This window comes from Castor canadensis, chromosome 4 (genome assembly GCF_047511655.1).
Source record: "Castor canadensis chromosome 4, mCasCan1.hap1v2, whole genome shotgun sequence".
Lineage (NCBI taxonomy): Eukaryota > Metazoa > Chordata > Mammalia > Rodentia > Castoridae > Castor > Castor canadensis.
Genome location: NC_133389.1, coordinates 39,996,279 through 40,021,942, shown reverse-complemented (window position 1 = coordinate 40,021,942; position 25,664 = coordinate 39,996,279). Strand labels below are relative to the sequence as shown.

At 41.5% G+C, this 25,664-nt stretch overlaps 1 protein-coding gene across 3 annotated transcripts in view; it reads left to right on the top strand.

Annotated features, from left to right (window-relative positions):
* The window catches only part of Mapre2 (microtubule associated protein RP/EB family member 2), a 152,750-nt gene extending 144,193 nt beyond the window's left edge, over positions 1-8,557 (top strand). For all 3 annotated transcript variants that reach the window (XM_020177514.2, XM_074070011.1, XM_020177513.2), the window contains one exon: positions 5,467-8,557. In XM_020177514.2, the coding sequence (XP_020033103.1) occupies positions 5,467-5,541 (75 nt within the window). In that variant the 3' untranslated portion in view covers positions 5,542-8,557. The remainder of the gene's footprint in view (positions 1-5,466) is intronic.
* The last annotated feature ends 17,107 nt before the right edge of the window (positions 8,558-25,664 follow it).

The window sequence follows — 25,664 nt, the reverse complement described above, 5'->3', positions numbered from 1 at the left end:
GGCCTACTTGAAAATCTTCAGTTGAACACACTCTGTATAGAAAAGCAGATACTCAAATGTTTACCTGGATTTTCTCTAGCTAACTCTGATTCTCTTTATTTATACCTCCAAAAGTCTTAGCTTTACCTCTTTTTCTCTGGGCATTCACTTATTAAGTCAGTGTCCATTCTCTCCTGGTTGATTGGTACCCTTTTTAAAATCACCTTTGTTGTCATGAAGTAGAGAGAGATGTAAGGAGAAGAGAATGGTGTGGACATCACCATTTAAGAGTATGCTAAGGACGATCTAAAATCCAAGAGAATTAGAGTGGCCAGGCATTTGGAATCCCACAGGGAAAAATCACAAACATTGTGTGTAAATTATGAGAGCAAAATCTTCAAATGCAGTTGCTCACTTGGTTTTTCTAGTTCCAGGACATATTTTATTGCAACTTTGTGTCTGGACAACTCCAGGGGACATATTAGGTTACACAGAGGTTCCTATGGAGAATAGGTGTTTTATTAGCAATATGCCAGAAGTCCTTGTGACAAGATCTATGACTGAGGTTTTTTAAACCTTGGTCTCTGTACAGAAAGAAATGGAATTCCACCCTGTGCCTGGAACTGTGCTGAAAGCTTTCTGTATACTGTGTTGTGCCCATGCACACAAAGATGTATACAGGTGCACATAACTGTTTGCACGGGTACACGTGCAGAGGCACTGGAGCAGCTGGCCCACCTTCCATTCTGCTTCCCTGCTAGAGGCTCAAGGTTCCATCACACATCTGCCTTCCTCTCTAAGAATGATGGGCCCTGTTTCTGGGACAGCCTCCTAGAATCATAGCAGGTTCTGCACTGGGGATAGAGGGAGCCTGCCCACTGCCCCTGTGTCTCATGGTTGGGAAAGACCTCACTTTAGAAAGTATGTGTTCAGTGACAGCAGTGCCACCATATTCTCCCACCCCCATCTCTCCAAATCCTCTTTTTGTTCTGACACTGTTTCCTGTTTTTAGGCCAGTTCCACACCTGGGTGATAGGTAAATCTGCACCCATATGTAAGTCTGGCGTGAATGATATCCTCTGGGAAGAAATGATAGTATGTTGTTTGTGATGCTGTGGTCATTGGCTACTTGTGTATACAAATCTGAGGTGGCGGATATCTCTGGTTGTCTGTCTTTTCCCAGAATCCTCCTGGAGGTAGCAGAGGTACTGAAGAATCAAGGGCTAGACTGTCTTGTGTGCTCTTCAGTTAAATTAGATGAACATGGGTTGACATTTCAGGTTGGGGTATTTGCTGGAGGATCTCTTCCCCTAAGTGTTACCCTACTGCTTTTATGTAGTGATGACTGTGTTCTGATTCTTATATTAAGCAATCCCAGAATATGATGTTAAGATGTAAAAATTCAAGTGGGAATTCTGAGGAGGGAAGTCAACAGGTAGTTCAATTCCCAGGCATAAAAACCTAACAGAAGTTTCCAGAGCAGAAGGCCATTCAATTATACAATGCATCTCTTTATCATTCTCATTTTTTCCCTTCATAAGGTGACTTGAGAACATAGGTACCTGAGCTTAGTCATTGGCCACCTGCTCCCAGTGGATTCTGTCAGCCAATGTGCACCAACTTATAAACAGTTGGTTATTTCCTGAGATACTGTCATAGAGGCCATTATTAAAGTGACCTAAAGACTTTTTTGATATTCCTCAGCACTTTTTTTGGATACAGGCTGTGTTTTCTGTCATCGGGGAGTTTCTGCACACCAGAGGATAAAGCATGTGTACATAGAAAAAGGACCAACCCCCACCTCAGAAGAGCTCATCCAGAAAGGGAGACAGCTGGGGACACAACTAACTAGAAAATGTGTCAGATTATGACAAATGTAATGATGGAGACATAAATAGACTTGTGTGGGAAGCACATAGAAATGACCTGGAGGGCCAAGTAAAGCTGTCAAGGTGAAGATGGCATGTGGGTTGGATGTTGAAGGACGACTAGAAATATCAGCAGTAATACAGCCTAAGAGGGACGATGTTTTTCAGGTGGAAGGAAGCTGCATGAACAAAGGAGAAAGGACAGAACTGTTAGCCATGGATGGCATTGAGCAGTGGGAATAAGGTTGAGTGCCTCTACATCTAGGAAGCAGGAACCCCAAACTTCTGAGAGAAGCCTTCTCCCTCCTTTGACCCATTTTCCTCCCTCCCACCATGATAATAATAGCTAAGCATTTAGAAAGACATAAGGAGTTGATAAGAAAATATTAGAATTAAGCAGGCGGCACTTAATTAAGTGCCTCAATTAAGCAGGGATTGCACCAATCCCTACTTCTATATGTGTTTAATTTCTTCATTCTCATGTAGGGCAAAAGAAAAATACCTTTTTCTCTGGGAATCTGTGATCACATTGTAAGGGTTGGTAGCTCTGGGCTGTGATATGTAACATGTCCTCAGAATTACAGACTTTCTTACTGTCTTAACTTGCACCCAAAGCATTAGCACCCCGTTGATAACTTGGGAGATCTGTTCTTTATGTTGATATTGCCTACGAAGCATGCTCTAAGGTCTGCAGTTCCTACAAATGTGTGACATCATGAGAAGTTTCCAACAACTAGACTTTAACCCAGTGTGCGTGGGTTGCTGCCCTCGGCCTGCTGGAGACCACGGAGCCATAGACGAGGGCAGCAAACCCATGCCCTGTTCAGTGTGTTTGGGAGGCCTGAGGAGGGGCCTCATGTAGTGGGTTCCTGGTCCCGTACTTATTACAGGCTCAACAATTACTTGAATCTAGGTCTTCCAACTTTCGATTCTGGGTTAAGTCAATTATCCCACAGTTACCTCCCAACTATGATGAGATTCTCCATAAAATGTAAAACAGATCCTCATTTCTGAGACTTTCACTTCTGCAGTCGACCATGCACAAAAACAATTATGCAACAAAAGCATACTTCAGACCAGCTGAGGTTTGAGCAGTACAATATGAAAGACACCACACTACACTGAAGAGTTAGGATGATGAATGAAACAATACCCCTAACCTATTGGAGGGACTCAGAGCCCGGCTAGAAAGGAAGATATATAGCCAACTCAGTAGGAACACACACAGGGTGTTCAGCCCACCCTCTAACACAGGCAGGAATAAGGAGTGCAAAGCTTTGAGGAGCCATTAATATAGGGGTGAGGGCAGAAAGAAGGACTTCAGGGAGGAGCAGTGTTTTCCTAATGAAGAGGAGCTTGTGGCAGAACAGATATTGGGAGCTCCCAGGCACCTGTGAAACTCCCATAAGTAGTTGTTTCCTTCATTCCTGTAGACAAGGGGAGAGCACCTGCTCTGAGGCCTATGCCCATTTCCTGGCTTGTGCTTCCCGAGCGTGAAATGCCCTCCTATTCTCCATCAGATTGCCGCTGTCAGCTGAGATGCTAACTTCCTGAGCTGAGAGCCACCCTCACGAGTGCCAAGTGGTGGGCAAAGCAGCTGGCAGAAGATGCCACCAAGAGCACAACCACAGAGGTGCCCAAGGTCCAGAGACTCTGAAGTAAAGAGCATCTGCAGTTGAGGAATTGAGAGTGCAAGGGTCAGAAAGACAGCAAGTGGTGGTCAGAGAGAACCAGACATTGGGCCTAAGCAGAGCAGTTTTAGGAGTCAATGACAGGATGTGATCATGCACATGAGGAGAGCTCATGTTTACCGAATAATGTGCCCATTGACAAAGACGCCAGTAAGGGACAGTGCTTGATTTGATCCCAAATCAAATGGTTCACTTTCTACCATCAGTTGTCACAGAAAGGGTTACTTTATTATTATTATTATTTGTACTTCAAGAATATATTCTACAGAGTTCTTCCACTAGTAATCATAGTCACAGCTCACACTTAAGTATTTACTGTATGCCAAACACTTTACCAGTTTAACTCATTAAATCCTCTATTGGATTTATTTATCACTAAAAACCCTGCTGCATGGCACTCTTATTATCCTCTCACTTTTTATAGACAAAAAAAATATGAAGCATAGAGCAGTTACTTTACATGCACAAAGTCTCATAGCTTATAAATAACAAAGCTAGGACATGAGTTCGAGAATCTGTGTTTATAACCTTGACATTGTACTAACTCTCTGAAAATACTCATTGTGCAACCTTAGCTGATAGTCTTCATCACCCATTTTTGAATGCTCTGTGATTTTTGCTCTTAATATGACATGTACAGAATGCTATAGTAGATGAGATGGGACACAGTTAACTAAAGCCTTACCCCCACCTTCAGGAACCTCAGGATCCAGTAAGTAAATCCAGAAGATTCAAGACAAGTTTCCAAGTCAGAGTTTTATAGCACAAGAAGAACAAAGTGGTACAGGCAAGGGCCTGACTCAGGGAGCTGGGGAGATGATCCTACTGTATCTGAATTGAATCTTGACAGATTTGCCCTGGGCTACAAAGAATAGGAGCCTGATAGGAAAGGGATGGGTTTGGGCAGACCAGGAGTCAGTCAGTGTGCCAAGTGTGACAGGACCTGAGTCCTCTGTATGTCCCAAAATACAGGCCAGACTGCTTCCCAAAGCCCTGTGCCATTATTGAGGGGAGGCAGTTAGCTGCTGCCTAGTAGCCTCACTCCTTCTGCTTGGATAATAAATAATTATTCTTCATAGGTCAAAAAAAAAAAAAAGAATTTGTAGCTTTGTCTAAGTTGGTGTTCACAACATGCTTTTTGGGTTGAGCAAATGACAAGTCAGATATTTGGAACCAAATAGAGGCATACCATAGCTCTCTGATTTGTAGTCAGTGAATAGACAACAAGCAAACAGTGAGCCAAAGGACCCTCAACAAATGTCCCAAAGTCCTTGAGACACGGTTTTTGAGCTCTGTTCAGAGAAGGGCCTCCTTGCTAGGGCATCACATAAAATGTAGCTGTTATCTTTTCCTTTCCCTTGGAAACTAGCAAGTTGTTTCTCTGGTATCTTAAGCCCATCCCAGACTGGTAACAGATTATAGAAAAGGATCTGCAGACATCAAGAACAAGGCAAATGACAGCAGCAGAAGAAATACGGATCAGAAGAACCGCACTGGGGGCTGTTAGTGTAGGGGCACCCATCCAACACAATGCAGAGGCCTTGTTTTATGTCCCAGCTGGCTCATCTGTGGTTACCACAACACTGCAGTCAATGTGTTTGGCTTATTTACTCTTTTACAGAGGGTAGGAAAGTGTGTAATATGTCTTAAGATTTCCCTCCAGAACAGTTGGAAGAAAAGTTTTGTGCCTAAATTCTGATGACCATGCTTTGCAGAATGATAATTCTTTGATAGCAAATGAATGTGAAGGTGTCCCTTCCAGGAGTGTTGGCCCTGGGAGCTGGGCAATTTATGCGTGGTTAGTTGTGCCTACACCTGTTCATCTCCTCAGACGAGATACTCCATGCTGTGTAGGGATTAGGTCTGGGACCCCATGGGCCTAATGTGTAGTAAATTATTTCAGCTGAAACTTCCCCCTTGCCTGACAGGAGGGCCACACAGAAGAGCCGGAAGGAGAGGAGCAAGTCCATGATCAACAGCCCCAGCAGCAAGAGGAGTACTGAACTGGCTCGGCAGCTCTTGATGCTTCCATTGTGCGTGGGAACTTGTCTTCTGGGAAATTGGAACATGCGTGGCTTCAAACCAGTTGTTCCCAACCTGTCGTTACCATCAACACACTGTTACATACGCCAGCCACTGTGCTTGGTTCCCATTTACTTTGCCAAGATGCATTAGCAAACGACCATTTTGGTCGCCTACCTGAGCGATCATAGGGTCACATACCTTCAACTTCACCACTTGGCTTGAGATTGGTTCTGCTCTTTCCCTCGTTTCTTTCCAGAACAGCTCTTCCCTCCCCAACACCACCACCACCACCACCACCACCCCTTTTTATCCTAGTGTGAAACAATGGTAATTTGATACATGGTATTTATATTGGCATTTCTCAACTCAGTGTCACTAGATGTCACATGCATTTGTGGTGCTTTGATGTTTGCGAGTCTAACCTCTGATAATAAATTTGGTCAAATAATCAATTGGAGCAAAGGGAAACAGATACTTGATATGAAAGCCATAATGACAGTGACTTGTGTCATGGAGGGAAACAGAGTCAGTTTCTCTCTCCACTCACGATATGAAAGGGAAAATTTGACTCAAAACTAGGACTTCAGGGCCCAGCAGTGCTTATGGAGCAGCATGTTAGACAACCACACAGTATGTTGTTAGTTTTGAAAGACAGTGACTCAAGGAAAACACCATCTCAGCTCTGCCCTTCTCCTCATGCCCCTGCCTCCCACCCCATAATAAGTTCTCATGTTATTTTCTTTCTCAGGGTCCTCTTCGGTGGGCAGCCACTAACCCAAGATGTTGTCACTCAATTATCTGCAGTCCAAAGGGGGTCTTGGTAGGTACCTGTCCCCCTGCCTCATCCCTCTTCCTCCTTGTGTGGGTTTCAACCCATTTCTTGCCATTCACATTAGGGGATTCCTACTGAAGGATAACTTGAGAGTGTGCAGCCTGAGTGCCAGAGTTCTGCACTGTGTTGCACACTGGCTGGAAGGATAGAAGTGAAGACCTCGTTAATAAGAGCATAATTCCAGGGGAGAAGCATGCTTCTGTAAGTCTCACATTGACACTGGGGTAACAGCACAGAAATGCCGATGACTCCCAGTACCTTCTGGAATAAAGAATCTCCCCTCTTCAACACAAGGGCCCTCCTTGTCATTGACATTTGCTAAACCATGGCAATTCATATAGAGAGAAAACATTAATGAATTTAAAGCATTCCTTATTTTTTTAACTAATAGTTGCACATTTTCTTAGTCTCTTTCCAAATCTCTGCCTTTCTGCTCCACCCCACCCCACCCCCTTTTAACAGACTGTGTCTCTTCTCGGATCTTCATTTCACTTGGTTTCCAACTTTAGTTTATTTTCACTTGTTATTTGACTTAGCAGGTGCAACAAAAACAAGCAACAAATGTGCCCACCCCACTTTCCACTTAACTGAAAAGCTTAAAAATAAATTTATGAATTTTGCATCATAGAGCTTTGAAATTTCGTTATTAATTGATGAAACACTGATTCTAAGTTCTGGCATTGAAGTTTTGCACCAAAAGAAGTCTTTCCAAAACCTTTTGCAGCAAAGTGGTATTTATTCAGTTATATGTGGAAAAGATGGCTTGTATTTTTGAGATTATTACAACTGTGCAGAACTGGACAGATGTTCCGTGGTGTTTGGTTTCCCTTTCTTCTCTCTCCTGCTCACCCTGCACTACAGTGGCAGCTTATTTCTCTGAGGCTGGAAAGCCTGGCTCCCAGCAGTGACGTCCTCCCAAACCTGGTTACAAGTAGTGGCTGTGCTATACAGTGTCATGCTTAATGTGTGCCACCCTCCTAAACCTGTTGTACTCACTGACTTTCTTTTTAAAAATAGTTCTTGTAAAAGGTGTGATAAATTGCTCCTTGCAGATAATTCTGTGGTTCCTAGGCCATTCTTTACCTGCCCTGGACGTCTAAGTAATGCCCAGTGTCACACTCCTGTCATGTGGATATACCAGGAAGTTAGAATTGTGTCTTCTCCTGAGCCACTTGACACTGTATCACTCACATGAGGCTTCCCGATGACTCTTACTGGAACAACAAGAGTCATTCCTGTTCAATTCCCCAGGTTTCTCAGCTGTAGACATGTTGGTCATATTTCCTCACCTGCAAAGAGATCTTCCCAGCCAACATACTCCATTCTCCTTCCCAGTGGCTTAGCACAGACTCTATTCATGTAAAGAAGAGCTGTAACTTCCTTTTCCTGTCCCTATCTTAAACATCTTAGGTGGTGCGCCCAGGTGATATCATGGATGCTTTGGGGAATCCTTAACAGCTATGTTTCAGAGTCCATCTTCTTGAGCTGCAACCCGTGCCTCTGCACACCCACTACTCATTGCCCATGGGTGGTGGGACCCCATCATTCTCTCATATTGACCCCACCCCCAGTCACGTGTCATCATGGCAGGCAGAGAAGCATCCCTGGGTGTGTGCCCTGCTCCTCCCTCTCAGAAAGTTGGATTTCTTTCCTAGTTCCCCTCACACTCACCGTGGGCTGGTTATAGCACTTCCATTGCCACTTTCAGATTGGAAATGACCGAAGCAGGGGGCAAAGAGAAAGTTCATGTTCATTTTAAGTAGAAAAGCAGGGGAAAAAAAAGACAAAAACCCTGTTGACCTGAGAGAAGTAAACTCCAGAAGGGAACCAAGAATTCCTCCCTTCCCTGGTGAGTACTCCCATTATTCCGTTAAGGTTTAACATGCATTCTGATTACTTTTACTAAATAGTACACCATAAAGCTTTTGTTATATATTAAATGTAAACTGAAAGGAATGTAAACATATGTATTGTTAATTATAAATATAGATAAGTAATGACATAATAGATGAAAAAGTCTTATTCAGATGTATCCCATCCATTTTACATTACCACCTATTGTCGCATGGTAGAATAGATTTTTGTCTCTGAATATGTGAATAACTTGACTTGCGTTGATCTTTTTACATATTTAATAAAAAAAAAACATATGTTAAAATCTTCCTGGGTTTCTAGATTCTGAAATTTTTGTGCTAAAGATTTCCTATTCTGCAAGCATGTGTGTAAATAGGAAGTTTATATGGATACACACATCTGCCCACATTTGTATAGTTTGCACAGGGAAAGGGGATTGTCTTTGTATCAACTGATGACTGATGTTTTAACAGAAATTACAGATTTGTATGTGATATCAATGTAGCAGTTGTAATAGCTTTAAAAAATTCTTTACCGAAAAAATATAATAAAAATAAAACATCCCCTTGGGAAATTCCACTTGCAAGCAAATAAAACCCTAACTCCAACCTGTTCCATCTGGACAAGACAGTTCTGGGGAAATGGGAGACTGTGGGAGAAGCAGACATATGTTTCTAAGGAAAGCTTTGTAGCAGGACGACCTGATTGGCCAAGCTCTTTGAATAAGTGTGTTTTATCACCCTTGTTCGTTGAGTTTCAACAGTGATGATTTGTGGTCATAAGCCATAAGTGGAATACAGAACTTACAGGCAGTGCAATGAGTGAAAAACAAATGCATTAAAATTGGAGACTGTCCAATGGGTGACTGTCCCTTATAGACCTGCCTGCAGGTGATGGAGATGCCGCCATTTCCTTTTCACCCTGAAAGGTGTCAGCCTTCTGTAAACTGCTCTCAAGCACCACCTAGAGGCCAGTCGTGTTCTGTACTGGCCTTTGGCAAGTCTTGCATTCACTTGCCTTCAGCACTTTTCTCTTAAGGGAAATAACCTGAGACAAACACATTGCCACTCTTTTCTGTATATGTGCATATCTCCCCCGGGTATATCAGTGACAGTCTGCCAACCATGCCTGGGCTGTAAAATCTCCTCTCAGAGCACATGTGTGTTTCCCATTTAGCTCATCAACATTGAGGCTTTAATCACTAGATCTTAACAATTAGACTTTCAGCACAATTAGTCAAAAGTATATATGATTCCTTTTACTTAAAAGGTACGTTGATGGATGCAAGTAAACCTGTCACCAATGGTTCAAATGTGATGAAATAACATTTGTTCCATTTTATTAAGTGAAATCATCTAAGAATTAAATGGGCTGCTACTGATACTATGGGAAACTCAAGAGTACAGAAACAACAAATAAATAATAGTGGAATTCCACTCCATTTGGTTTATAAAATGCCAGTTCTCTGAAATTAAACACACCCAAGTAAATGGAGACCTCTTATTCTTCCTTCTGACTGTGAGAACACAAGTCCTATGACCATGAAGCCTGCTATCACTGTTAAGCATTACTGACCCAGTTTCCAGCACTAAGGCAGTGCTACCAGACAGCCCCAGTGTTGGATCAGAGCAACCCTACATGGCCAACAGCTTCTGTTTTGCTGAACCCATAAAAGATGTCCTCTATTTATTACAAGAGTGGTGGCTTGATGTGCCCAGAGGGAAAGCATGGCTGAAAGAGAAAAGTCCATCAGTACTTGGAAAACCTTCACGTGGCTCTAGGATTTGGAATCGGGAGTCTGTCCAACACCAGCCCACCGGGCTTTGACCCAGCCCTTGTCTGTGTGGACAGGCATACTCATTGCTGGCCTCTGTCAGGCTTAGTACTGTGAGCAGAATGCAAGGCCCAGCTGAAATTAATTTGTTGAATGCCTTTTTCTCTCACTCCACTGAAAGAAAATGTGAAACCTTTTTAGCTTGCCAAGTTTTAATTTCTTAAACAGGTTTTTTCTGGTATTTTGTAACTTCTTTTATCAAGACTGAATGTAAATTATGTGTTTTTAAAGGGTAATGACACATTAATGTGCCTTTAAATTTATGATTTTTCAGTAGGACCTAGACCAGTACCTCAATGTGCTCCTTTCCAGACAATAAAAAAGTTAAATACACACTTCCTCCTAAGCACCAAATGTCATTACACTATGACATTTCTGTAGGTCTTGAAGGTTAACTATAGAAAATTTAATTTTTTAAAAACATGTTTCCTTTAGTCACTTAAAAAGGTTTTGGAGCCAGGTACAGGTGGCTCACACCTGTAATCCTAGCTATTCAGGAGGCAGAGATCAGGAGGATCGTGGTTCAAAGCCAGCCCAAGCAAATAGTTTTCAAGACCCTGTCTCAAAAAACCCTTCACAAAAATAGGGCTGGTGGAGTGGCGCAAGGTGAAGGCCCTGAGTTCAAGCCCCAGTACTGCCAAAAAACAAAAATAAAAAGGTTTTGGTCAAATCCGACAGCCCAAATGAACCTTTAGGAATTAGAAACTGATGGTTTCCCGTAAATGCATTCAGAATTTTATTCTGACCCAAATTCACAGCTCACCATGAGGATACTCCTTTCAATCTGGTATATTGATTATATGCATGAACTTTGATCTCCTGCTAATGAATTTTTATCAGTAGGAAAGATTTTTTCAGAAAAATATCACAGAAACTGAGTTTGCATGTTAATTTGAGGGTTCTGGCGGGGAGGAGTACTAGGGGTTGAACTCAGGGCCCCATGCTTGCTAGGCAAGTGCTCTCCTACTTCAGCCATGTCTCCAATCCTTTTCCTTTTAATTTGTTTTTCAGAGGTCTCCTGCTAACTTTGCTGGGCTACCTCTGCCTGCCAAGTGGCTGGGAACCACCAAGTGAAGTGAACCACCAAGCCTAGTGCACACGTTAGTTTCTTATAGACTAAGTTGCATCAGGATAAGCTCAGGTGGTCTCCCTGTCCTGCAGACATAGATGATGTTGAGTCACCTAAGCTTTAAAAAAACAGAAGGAAATGTCAATTTTACCCTGGAACATTTTCATTTTTTCCCGAAAGAATGGTTTTGAAATATGACAAGATGCATACCTAAAACTGCCATCACCACAACATCCAACTTTTCTGTTTTGTTTCGCTTTTTAAAAAATTTGCCATTCACTTTGAAAACTAAAGATGGGATAGGCACAGAGTGAATGATGGTGTTTGTTGTACCTATGGTAGATCTAAAAGGGCTCAGATGTAAACTGTCTTTGAAAATATGGTGGAGATGAGCAGGCGTGCCACATCTCCAGGACATGCGACTTTGTGACATAATTGCCAGCTTACCTTCAACTTAGCAAGTGCACCTTGCACTGCACAGCTGAGCCCTCATCAGAGAATTAGGAAATGACCTGGTCTGGCTGCCAGGAAGCGAATGACGTTCTGATCCCCACGCGACCTTCCATGCTGCTGTGAATGACTCTCCCGTCGTTTTCTTGTGCGCCTGTGCTCTGTGCTGCTTGCCACCAAGCAGGAAAAAAGTGGTGCATTTATGTAGAAGAGCACCCCAAGCCCAGTGTGGGTGTTTTCATAGCACTGAACTGATGGCAGGCTCTGGAAAACATAGAACAAGGGATCCTTCACAGTCATGCCTACCAAACCTGCGTTTGCACCCTGGTTAACTCCCCTCACCTTGCCTCTTCACTGCGGCCTGGCGCATAGCTTTCCTTCTGAAGGAAAGGGGGAGCATGCAAACAGTGACCATTCTAAAACATTTTCAAGTTACTCCTGTGTCTTTTAAATCCCCGTTCCAGTTTTTTAAATAGTCTGGAGGAGATCACATCACTAGGCCAGGCATGGCCACCCTGGACAGCCTCATATAGTGATTAGAACCACCTTGTAGGACAGGCTAGGTGAGAGGCCAGGTGGGAAGCTGAAGGCCACAGAGTGGGGATGAGGCAGAAGCCATGAGAGGATGGTACAAAGCCTGCAGCACCGCACAGCAGAGGCACAGAATCCAGGTGCCTCACCTGCCGCCACCGTCTTTGGTTGTTTGCCCATTAATATTACTCCTCTGCAGAAACCGTGCCTGGAAGCCAGAGGAGCTGGCTGTGCTTCACAGAAATGCTGTTCCTTCCTGGGCATTACTGAAATGGCTTTCTATTCAAGTGGAGACTCACCAACAAGCAAGACCACTAAGTATCCCCCACGGGGAGAAAATACATACACAGCCTCCTTTACATTGAAAACATATCCAAGAAAGTTGCTAACACTACCAAAGAAAGATCCAAAACAAAAATTTAAGCTAAAAAAATACCCAAAACACTAGGGTGTAGGGAGTGTTTTTCCTTTGTCCTCCTCTTTGTTTTTAAAAGCTGAGCACCATCTGTGGGTAAAATACAGTAGTTTAAAGCAATGATTTTGGAGTTTGGATTTTTTTTATTGACAATACAAGGGTTTGAACTTGTACTTGCTAGGCAGGTGTTCTACTACTTGAGCCATGCCTCCAGCCCATTTTTACTTTAGTTATTTTTCAGGTGGAATCTTAAGTTTTTGACCAGGCTAGTCTCAAATTGCAATCTTCCTACCTATAGCCTCCTGAATAACTGGGATTGCAGATATACCCATCACACCCAGCTTGTTAGTTCAGATGCGGTCTTGTTAACTTTTTGCCTAGGCTGGCCTTGAACTACTGTCCTCCCAATCTCTACCTCCCGAGTAGCTGGTAGCATGAGTCACTATGCCTGGCCTTCAAAAGCAACTTTTTTACTTCTAAAACACATGTTTATCCATAAGTCATCATGATGGTGACCTATAGAAAGAGGCATTTTGAATCCATTAAGTTTAACTAACCTGCTTTAATTCAAAAAAGTAAACTGAAGCCATTTGTGAAGTTTCTTAAAGCAGCATATTATAGATGAGTGAGGAAATCAGAGCAGAGGGGAAGAAAGGGAGAGAGGAAGGGAGGGAGGAAGGAAAAGATCAAGCCAGACTCTCCTAGGACTAAAGGGAACAAAATTACCTGAGCTTCCCAGTAAGCCAGCACGGAGAGGGATAAAACCTTTACTCAATTTCAAGTGTCTGTCAGATGAAAATAAATCAGTTACTCAGGAGTCCAGACCCTTAGGCCTGAGGGAAATTTCTGTATGGCTCCTCCTAGGTAGAAATCAAATGCGTGGGGATCCTGACGGTGACAGCATCTCACAGCATTTAGAGTGAAGATAACAGGCCTGCTTCCAGCTACCCCAATGATGTAACGCCAAGATGCAGTTTGGTAAAAAGCAGTCTACCAGGGACCAAAGCTGTGCATGAAACAGCTCCCGGGGACCCGGCTGTATCCAGGATAAAGGCAGAATAGTAGAAGGACAAGTCCCACTGCCTGAGGTGTCAGTTCAAGGAAATACTGAACGTCACAGTATGGCTTTTTATGGCCTGTTGTGGGCTAGAGAGCAGATGCTGAATGCTGCTGATGAAGGCTCAGGTTTTTCCCCCCCAGCAGTCAGCAAACATAGTGGGTGGAGCTGCTCTCATGCTGAAGGCTAAGGAGCCTCATCAGACAGGTCACCACACCCTCATGGGGAAGGAGAACAGCGGGCCTTAGGCGGGGTACAGCTTTCCCCAGAAGCATGGCAAGCGGGAAACATCTGTGAATTTGTTTCTTGTTTCTTGGGTTTTTCAATTATCCTTGGCAATTTACGGACAGGGAAATTGTCAGTACAGATTATAAAGCTATCGACTTTTACTCCTGGAACCCTCTCGATTATCAGAAAGGCTGGAGATGCAGTGGTGTAGTGACAGAACGCTTGCCTAGCATGCGTGCAAAGCTTTGGGCTCAATCCTCAGTAGCAGATATCCCCCCAAAAAAATTATCCTGGAGAAAGTCCACTGACAACCACTGTGCTTCCCAAGTCAAAACATAAATTTATATGGGAAAGGGGGGTTATTTTAGTAAAAGTCTTGCTATATTTATAAAACCATTTACAGGTTGCAGAATGGTTTCACACAGGATAATCATGTAGAGGAGAGAGAACAGGCTTAGAAAATGATCTAATGGACTCATCCCAGCTAGCCCACTTCCAACTGTGTAATTTTAAACAAATTGCACATCAGTTCTCCTTTTCCTCCTCTGAACACATAGATTATACCTACCTTGCCAAGCTGCTTTCAAAAAAGAGATGAAAATACCGGGTACAGAGCACTTTGCCCATAGCAGATAATTAGTAAATGATAGCTGTGAGGGAGGTGACATAGGTATTATGATAAGGTGATGATTACAAGCCTGGCACTAGACACCTCAAAACAATCCCTGCTTTCAGCACCCTGTAGCAGGAGTGGCCCCAGACAGTCTGTGTGACATGGCTCAGAGTGCACCTCCAACCCAGGGGAGTCGGAATAGGAGTGCCAGAAACCACATGGTCTGGCTTTCTGAAGTAAGTACTCAGAGGTGCCCCTAACCCTTAATCACTTTGTACTGAGCATAGAGGCCCCTTAAAGTAGGTGCTGGAGCCCAAAAGGATGAGAGAGAAGGGACCCACGACATTACAGATGAAATAGAAAAAAAAGATGGAAGTAGCCAAAGCAAGTGAGAGCAGCTTCTCAGGGAAGAAGCAAGAACATTTTAACTGAGATTTTCTGAAATCTGACTGATCTATTTTATGAAGGTCACATGGATGTGTAATCTTAAAATAAATCAGATCACCGAGTCTCTCTTCCTTGCAACCCAAAACGTTCTCATGAGGTGAAGCTCTTGAAAGGGAATCACTTATCCAAGTTTATAGAACAGAAGATTCCTTCAGGATAATCCAGTGCCAAGCCCAGCCAAGCTCCCAGCCGACATCCAGTAATGTACATGAAGAAGACACCCTGGGGGTCCAGCTCCATCCAGCCTTCAGATGACTCTGGGCATCCAGACATCTGACAATAATCTCAGTATAGTATAGTTCCCAAGCCAGAACTTCCCAACTATCCCATGGGACCATGAAAAGCAGTAATAAATTGGTGTAGGATAGCTTATTACACAGCAATAGATAACTGGAGTAATGGAGATGATCATGAGGACAGATTGTATTTTGTTACTTGGCACAAGCATCTTGCAAACAGAATGTGAATTGCATCACATTTCTGTTGTAATACCTGTAAAATAATTCAGGCACATCATTTTGGTAAGCCTCCTAAAATAAAATCTAAAATGAGAGAATGATCTTTTTTTTTTTTTTGGTGGTACTGGGGTTTGAACTTAGGGCCTCACACTTGGCTAGGCAAGCGCTCTATCCCTTGAGCCACCACTCTGCCAACAAAACTAGGTGATCTTTGAGCTCCCTTATGGGTCTTAAAAAATCTAATTCCCAATAAATTATGTAATCAAAATAATAATAATCATAACCCCTAAGGGACAGTTCCCTGAGCAAGGCATAGCTCTTCTACCTTAGAAGTTCACAGAGGGATAACAGGGATAAAATTATTTCTTTATAGGCTGCTTTCCAACACATAGTAGGTCTCAAAAAAGTGTTTGAATTGAAATGCCACCTTCATGGTTACTTTAATTTGTTTTTCTCATTCAGTTACTTGAGTTGAGATCACTTGCTATGCAAATGATATAAGGAAGAGAATTCAAAAATAGAGATCCAAAGTGAAATTTCAACATGAATTTTGTTCCTTCACTCTCCTCCTTATACTTGTACCTAAATTCCCAAAGTTTTTCAGCCAAAGGTCACATTTAACCAACCTGCCACCTCTTAGGTTAAGCCTCCCAGGGCTGTTGAACAGGTAGAAGCTACAGATAAGTCATCTTTTACATTCCACACTCAGCTTTCAGATAACCTCTTCTCCACAATAAGCACACAGCCTGGCCTCCTTCCACCACAATCATGGCACATTTTTCCACCTCCAAAAATAAGTAAAAGATCACATATTTACGGTCATACCCTCATGGCTATGACACAGCAATGGCCTGTGACAAGTGTGTCAGTTCTCCAGCCTTCCCAAAGGCCCTCTAACAGTGAAGAGGACCAAATCAGTGATCTGCCCAGCATCACTGCAGTGATGATTAAACTACCATGTGTCAGTGACCAGGGAGGCACCATTGGCTAAAGGAAGCTCGTTAAAAGTCACCGTTATCTACAAAAGTTTCCTGTTCTCCCTGCCCTGCTCTCTTCCCCAAACTTCTTTCTCCTGAAAGTGCCTTCCTTGTATTAAGGGAAGAAAACCTGGGCTTTTTCCACAGGAAAGGTTATGGGAAATGCTTCATTTGAACAGATTTCTTTATCAGCTATGATTTAAAAAAACAACTCAGAGGTAATTTAAAACACACATTTTACTGAACTACTGTTCACATTCAATGTAGAAATCCCACTGCATACCTTTCCCTGTTTTCCTGACTTCTGAACATCCAAGAAGGAAGCCTTAGCCATTGCCTTCCTCAGCAGGATAATGGCCCCTCAGTTGTCTGGTGAGACCCCAGAGTTCACTATTTTAGCCACCTGTGATGACAAAAAGCAGCAAAAAAAAAAAAAGTGCTGTGGTTTGAATGCGTCACCCAAAACCATGAGTTGGAAACTTCATCTCCTATTCAACAGTGTTGGGAGGCAGGTCTAAATGGGAGATGTTTAGGATGCGAGGGCTTTATGCCAATCATAAAAGACTTTGAAGTCGTGACTTTGATCTCTTATTTTCTTTTCACTAAAAACTGTTAAAAGGAGGGGGAGGAAGGACAAGGGCTAAGAAAGAGCAATATAAACATAGTAAATTTGATCAAAGTACATTATATGCATATATGTAAATATATGTGCATATTCAATTTTTTAATACAGTAGCCCTGTTGTATGACACAGCCTGGTACATAATAGGTGCTCAGTAAATAATAGTTATACAGCACAGTGTGTAACTACCTATGTGTACTTGTTGGTGAAATTGTTTGGCTAATTTCTGAACTTTTCACTACCAATAAGCACTATACACCATAACAATATAGACTTTATATGTTTGATTCACTATTGTAACCCTAGTAACCTTCTCTCCCCCCCCTCACACACACTGGGTCTTGCTATGTTCCCCAGGCTGGTAGGTATCAAGATCCGACTGAGCAGTCTTCCCATCTCAGCCTCCAAAGTACCAAGTGCATGTCATTGTTACTGGCTACCCTATTTTTTTAAAGGAAATTGTTAAATGCTAACCTAAAGTGAACTCTGTACTGAGGGATTCCTCCCTGTACAGTAAAATCCCACTTTTCTACTTTCCTTATATTGCATGTTCTAACATGCTAGTATGTAGCATGCTAATTGATACAATGAGGGTGCACAAAATATTAATGCATCAAAAGTGCCTACATATAAGGTTGCTGTGATGAGTTGACAAAATAATACATGTAAATAGTTTAGCAGTGTGCCTGGAACATAGTTAAAACTTGATGCATTGGCGGATTCTGCCATTAGTGGTAGTGGTGGGTAATGGCATTGGTACTGTTTCTCTCAGTCCATGCCTGAACCAAAGTATGATATGGAAAGGAGATAGTGTGTCTTCTCAACAGGGACAGCCTTCCACAGAGAGCCACCAGAGACAGTACCTATATGACTGCTCCTTTTTTGATCCCCATCACCAGCATTTTCCATTCTGGCTTTAAACTCCCACATCCCCTCCTGACAATGCATTTGCCTGCCATATACTCAAGTCTTCTGACTTCTGTTCAATCCCAAAAGAATATAAAACCTCATAATTAACTGGTGGTAATAAACTTTCTGCTCAACACTGAGCACTGGAAATCTTTGGGGCTATGCATGCTAACTGGTTTCTTTTGAAAGAAAGGAGCTGGAGATCATTGGTCATCTACCATTGTCTTAGAAGAGAGGAGTACCTCACCCTGGGTCAGCACAGGTTTCTCTTGAAGGCATTAAATCTCCCTTAACACGTTATGTTGTGACTTCAGATGCTGAAATCTTTGCTCCAACTAGGGTATGATTTCAAGAGTGGGACCATTTTGTCTACAAGTTTCATATTCCCATCATCTAGCTATGTTGAGCATTTAGCAAAACTCAGTTCAGCAAATAAAAAATAAAAGAAAGAAGGGAAAGATGAAGTGATGGAATTTAACATCAATTATTTCTTGTATAACCATTTAGCACTCCATTAGCACAGAGATCAAAATTTCAGTTGTTTATTATAGAAAATTATAATCCAGGAAATCAAAACAAGAGAGAAGAAAACACAGAACTGGAGAAAACAATGAAATATAACCTGACTGTCATGAACATCAAAGTTTAACATGATTTTTTAAAAGCTACCAACTTATTATATAATAAAGCCTCAGAGACTGAATTACATCGATAAATATTAGATTCTGATTACTTAGTTTTTAGTTTTGAACTTTCCTTACGTAAACCTCAAAACCAAAATTGAAAGGTAATGAACACAAAACATAAAATGCTAGGTTAGAAAAAGACTTATCAACCCACTATACCAGTGATTCTCAAAATGTGATCTTGAAACTTTGGGAGTCCCCAAGAGCCTGTCACTGAGTCCTCAGAATTAAATCCATTTTCATGATGATACTAAGATATCTTATTTGCCTTTTATTCACTTTTATTCTTTCACCTATATACAGTGGATCCTTCCAGGTTTATATACAATCTGACATTATAGCAGGTAATGAAGAAGCAGACACAACAGTGCAACTGGCAAAATAGTAGTGCTTGTGATAGTGTAAATAACAAGGCTGAGATTGGGAGAGAAGCTAAACCCAGTCATGGGTGGCAGATGCTGAAAGTCAAGATGACCTGCAGATGTTTGGAGGTACAGAACTACAGTAGATGTGAGTGGTTAGAACCCATGATGTGGGTTTGAAAGTTAGCCCTCTGTAGTGACAAGTAGCATCCCAAATGTGACTAAGTCCACCAAGTAAGGGAATGTGGAACATGATGCTGTTCAATCAAGACCCTAGAGAGTCAGGGGTATATTTTGGGCTAGGAGATGTTAGGAGAGGCCCACTTAGGCCAGGGTCCTGAAAAGTGTCTCAGCATGACAAAGTGAATAGATGGGTGGGAAGATAGATGGAAGAAACAAAAAGAAAGCCAGAGGGAGCTGCTTCAAGGAGGATTGAGTAGTCAACAATATCAAAGCTGCAGAAAAGATAGAAATGGTGAATTCTGAGACGCTAACAGACTTGACAAGAATTGGGTCATTGTCTGCTTCAAAAGAGAATTCTTCGTAGAGTAGTGGGGTCAAAACAACACATGAAAACCACATGGAAAAATTCTAAAAGCAAAAGGAAGGAAATAAAAAAGATGAGAGAAAAAAAAGAAAACAAAATCCAGCAAGGACTTTTGATATTTAAGCCAGGACCACCTGTATACAGACATGAAGAAAATCCTCAAGGGCCTCAGAGTCTCTGAAAATGCTAAAGACAAAGGGAAAGACAGTGGTACCAGGACTGGCAGACTCTCATCTTCAAACCGCTCTGTCCATCAAAATGGAATCATAAGGGGTCCTATAGCCTAGAGATGATAAAATATTAAGGTGATGAGGTAAAGGTTAAAAACTATTCTGGTGAGATACCATTATTTCAAAGGAAATATTTGGACTTGAATAGATCTTTTCTTGCTGTAGGGTACAAATGATTTTTAAAAATCCAAGCAGCAGAATTTCATGTAGCAAAAGGAATTGCTATGACAACCACAACTCAGCCTCCACAGAGAATATAAATAGAAACCAGAATGAGAAAATTTTAGAAAAATATGACTTTCTCTGATTTGGAAACAATTCCAGCTACTATTCTTTAATGTTTTGCTCATTTGGCTCTGATATGTGAACATGAAAATATTCCTCCACTTCAATGGCATCTTTGTACCATAAATTAAAACAGACCATCATTTATTGAAATAAAACTGGAAACCAAAACCATCTAATGAGTTGCCCCATGAAGATACCAATCCCCTTCACTGAGAACTTCCAATGTTGAAAGGATCACATAACATTAGAACAGAATGTGTTATATTGCAGGTCAAACACATATCAGGGAGTGACAGGATCACTATACATTTGTCTACCAGGTTGTGAAGGTTCAAATTAGTTGTGAAGTACCAAAGTTTCATCCATCTTCTCTAGCATTTTCCTTAACTATGTCAGTTACTACTATGAGTCTTGCTATTAATTTAGATGAGGAAAGATGGAGTAGAGCAGGGTCTGTTACCCACAGCTTCTCTTGGGATAACCTTGGCACTTTCTGGAGCCCAGTCTCCCAAAATCAGAACAATTAGACCTGCAAGGCCAAGCAAATATCCACTGATTTGATCTGACACACAGTACGTTTGCCGTAAGATAACTAAACTGGTTCTAAGTCCCCAGTTACCTGAGTTTTCTTTTTCTTTTTGCAGTACTGGGACTTAAACTCAGAGCTTACACGTTCAGCCATTCCACCAGCCCTTTTTTGTAATGGGTTTTTTCGAGATAGGGTCTTGTGAGCTATTTGCCCAGGCTGGCTTTGAACCGCGATCCTCCTGATCTATGCCTCCTGAGTAGCTAGGATTACAGGCGTGAGCCACTGGCACCTGGCCTTGGCCTACTTCTCATCTGTGTGGCACCCTATTCAAGCTTTGTCCTGGATGCTATTATTTAATCTGCCATGGCTCTGTGCTCTGCAGCCCAAGTGTTATCAGAAGGCCAGCACAGCTGGCCAGCATAGCATCTCAGGCAAGATGCAAAGCAGAGTAGCAAAAAATATAGTTTATTAAGGATAGTAAATTTTATTAGAATAGACACTTTCACAAGTGAAAGTGAGTTGTCTCAGAAAGAGAGATCAAAAATGATGATTACATCTACTTCAGCACAAACTTTTTTTTAATTTTATTCTTATGTGCATACAATGTTTGGGTCATTTCTCCCCCCTTCCCCCCACCCCCTCCCTTACCCCCCTCTTACTGTTTCTGCTCGCTACCCAGCAGAAACTATTTTGTCCCTTATCTCTAATTTTGTTGGAGAGTATAAGCAATAATAGGAAGGAACAAGGGTTTTTACTAGTTGAGGTAAGGATAGCTATACAGGGAGTTGACTTGCATTGATTTCCTGTGCATGCAGCACAAACTTTTATACTGATATATTAGAGGTATCAAGACCCTCCCCAAGACCAACCTGTAAGGGAGTGATAGGGAGTGATTGACATGAAGGCCATAAAAGTTGTGAAAGTTGTGAAGGAATTACTACATGTCCCAAGAATCACGCTGCATGCACAGTTACCTTTGACCACATACAAAAAACCCATGGGAGAGGGTAGAAAAACTTATGAGATTGTAATAACATGGTAATGGGCAAAAGGCAACTTTCAGTCAATGTAGCCCACTTAAACCAGAGTAGACTAGAACTTGTTTTTCACTTGGAACCAGATGTGTGTAGACCTAAGAATGTGTATGCATCCAAAGCCAAGTTAAACTTGTGGAGGGTCCAGCTGCATCAGGGCTTCTATTTATTAGTACACAGCAGGCCTTCTCCCTACCAGTCACATCAGGGTCTCTTTTATGCTTCACAGGTGCTTTATGAGGATGTGGAGCCAAAAGCCTAGGTTTAGAAAAGTTTAACTTGCAACAGGCAAGCAAATAGGTCACGATGGAGAGAGAGGACAGGGCTTCGACACATAGGCACTGAACCAAGGATTCTCGATTTAGGGCTCCCTTTGCATATCTCCATCTTTTGTGTCTATCTGCTACCTATGACAAGGACATTTCCACCCTGAGAAATCGCCATCTGTTGGCACTATGCACAACTTCCTTGCCAGGTAGAATGGCTTGAACATGGAGCAATTCTAACCATGGCTGTTCTCCAGCAGTAATGTGCTTCCTCCCATGCCACCCAAGCACAACACCTTCCCAAACAGAAGGAAAATGACTCATGGATTCAGTGTGCCTGACAAAAACAATCACACATGAGGTCCTTTAGATGCTGCTATCAAAATATGAGACATATGATTCCCTGTATTAGCCAAACTAATTAAAATCTGCCAGTCGTACCATCATAAATTAATTAAAAATTAGAACAGTCACCATATTTATAGTATATTTTGCTAGTTCCTCCATAAATACACTCACATGACAACTTGTAATCATTAGCAAGTACAGATGTCAAAACACCTCAGTCACCTGAATTTAATTCGAATTGTGTAAATCCAAGATACTTAGTTTTGAGAATCTTCTATATACCAACTCATAGAAACTCCAAGTCTTTATATAGGATCCTCAAAACACAGGGCATCTCGAGACAACTTTAACCATCCCTAACATCTAAAGGCCTGAGCTGTCTTTTCAAAAGCTAGGTAGCTACTAAACATGCAAACTAACAGTGTGAGTTAAAGAAAGCCCCAAACCTGCATTTGTTGCCAAGTCTTCCATCTTAACTGGATGTGAAAGCCTGGTATGATGAGACAGATATGGCAAAATTAGCTAGTATGTCAGAGGCATTCAGGCAAATGGCTTGGTCTGGAGTGCCTGTAAACTGGTTCCAGTGAGATATGGAATTTAAAAACCTCAAATATAGCATCTAGTTTAAGATAATAAGATTGAAACAGATGTGCTGGGGGAACGGAACACTGCTTTTGAGGACTATGTACATCCATGAACATGGCTGCTTTTAACAAGATCTAAAATCCATCCTGGACTGTTGCATTTAAATAGAAATCTTGAAAGATTTTTTTAAATGCAGTGTAAATGCTGCCCAGGTTTATCAAAGCAAGCTTGATTCAAGGATTCACACCACCACTTTGGAAAAGCATTATTGAGAAAATGGCATTACTGAGGCCTATGATCTTTTTTTTAACACCAGAAAAAGCAACACCAGATATGAATATAAACCCTGTGGGTTGCCTGGTAAATGTGTCACATGGGCTAAGGCCACCCAGGGACTAAAGTTAGAAACAAGAAGGCAAGAGACACCAAAAAGGAACAAAACTTCAGAAAAACTATCTTCCTTTAAGGTCTACTTCAGGACTGGAGGAGTGGCTCAAGTGGTAGAATGTATGCTTAGCAAGCATGAAGTCCTGAGTTCAAATTCCAGTGCTGAAAAAAAAATAGGTCTTCTTCAGATAGGCCCTCTCAGCACACACAGACACAGACACATGCATGACTTTCTAGTGATGGTGCTCTTAGAACTGTAATTTGCTTTCATCTTTGCTTTGCAGTTGAGCTAAATGCTAGCTTTCAAATACATCAAGGTCCTCACTGTTGAGCACACCTAATTTCTGTGTCCTGCTGCTGCTTCCTCTACTTCCTCTGGTCTCCTACCACCTACTGAACAAGGTGCAAATGCTTAACAGATGAGAAAAGAGAATGCAAGAATTTCTGACATTGCCTTTCACCTACTCACTGCCCCTTGTTCCCTTCATGCCCCAATCCAGCTGGGAGCAGCAGCCCACTCTTAGGAAAGAAGTCTTTCTCTGGACACACAACCTATGTCAAGTAGAATTTCATGAGGTCTGGTGTCTTTTTTTCCAAAGAATGTAACAAGTTGGAAATTGTGCCAACACAGCTAGTGAGTTTTACAGCTGAGCCTCAAAATCAGGCTACTTCTGAACCAATAGCCCCTTACTCTCTCCTCTAGTACTTCTATTTTAGCTTTTCTCGGTTTAACTTTACCAGACATGCTGTGCAAATTCTGCATAAAAGACTTATATGTGGCAGGCTGCAGGGAAAAAAACCAGACATTTATACATGAAGATTCATTATAATTCCATGATGACAAGTTGTACCAAAATAAAAATAATAGAAGTATCTTACTGTCTTATTTTTTAAAAAGCAATAAAGTTCTTAAACAGATACACTAACTTTCTGCCCACAGCAGTAGTAGCATCATTACTGTAATAATTGGTGTTGTTATTATAGTCTATATATATTACTTTGGAAGTCTCAGCTAACACGGGTTCTTTGGGTTTTTTTAAAAGTAGATGCCCACCACATTTTTTATCTTTACAAAGTCAGAGAATAGGAGTGCAGAACAGGTTCTGCTGGGCTTGGGGGGCGGTGCCAGTGGGAGGGAGGATGAGGTTGGGAAAGGGTGTAAGAGGGTGAATGCAGTGCAAATATTGTGCACACATGTATGAAAATACAAAAATGAGACCTGTTGGAAATGTTCCAAGAATGGAGGGGGGAAGGATAAAGGAGAATGGTGGAGGCGATGAATTCAAGTATGATATATATGATATGATGTAAGAACTTTTGTAAATGCCACAATTGTCCTCCACCCAGCACAACAATTAAAAATTTAAGAAAAAAAAAAAGGACACATATGGGAAATAAATTTAAGTTAGCATTAAAAAAAAGAGCTTTTGTTAATGCCACAATGTACCCCCACCCAGCACAATAATAAAAAAAAAAGTAGATGCCCAAGTTGGAAGTCATGACTCACACCTGTAATCCTAGCTATGGGGAGGCAAAGACTGGGAGGATTGAGGTTTGAAGCCAGCCCAGGCAAAAATTTGTGAGACCCCATCTCAACCAACAAAAAGCTGGGCATTATGATACATCTCAAACTCCTAGAAAAACAAGAACAAGCAAATCCCAAAACAAATAGAAGGAGAGAAATAATAAAAATAAGACATGAAATAGAAACCAAAAAAACAATACAAAGAATTAATGAAACAAAAACTTGGTTCTCTGAAAAAATAAACAAGATTGATAGACCCCTGGCAAACCTGACTAAAATGAGGAGAGAAAAAACCCAAATCAGTAAAATCAGGAATGCAAAAGGGGAGATAACAACAAACACCATGGAAGTCCAGGAAATCACCAGAGACTACTTTGAGAATGTATATTCAAATAAATTTGAAAATCTTGAAAAAATGGACAGATTTCTAGATACTTATGATCATCCAAAACTGAACCAGGAGGACATTAATCATCTGAATAGATCTATAACACAAAATGAAATTGAAGCAGCAATCTAGAGTCTCCCAAGAAAGAAAAGTCCAGGACCTGATGGATTCTCTGCTGAATTCTATCAGACCTTTAAAGAAGAACTGATACCAACTCTCCTTAAACTGTTCCACTAAATAGAAAGGGAAGAAAAACTGCCTAACTCATTTTATGAAGCCAGTATTACACTTATCCCAAAACCAGGCAAAGACACTTCCAAAAAGGAGAACTATAGGCCAATTTCCTTAATGAACATTGATGCAAAAATCCTCAATAAAATAATGGCAAACCGAATCCAACAACACATCAAAAAGATCATTCACCACAACCATGTATGCTTCACCCCAGGAATGCAGGGGTGGTTCAACATATGCAAATCAATAAATGTAATAAACCACATTAACAGAAGCAAAGACAAAAACCACTTGATCATCTCAATAGATGCCAAAAAAGCCTTTGATAAGATCCAACATCACTTCATGATAAAAGCTCTAAGAAAACTAGGAATAGAAGGAATGTACCTCAACATT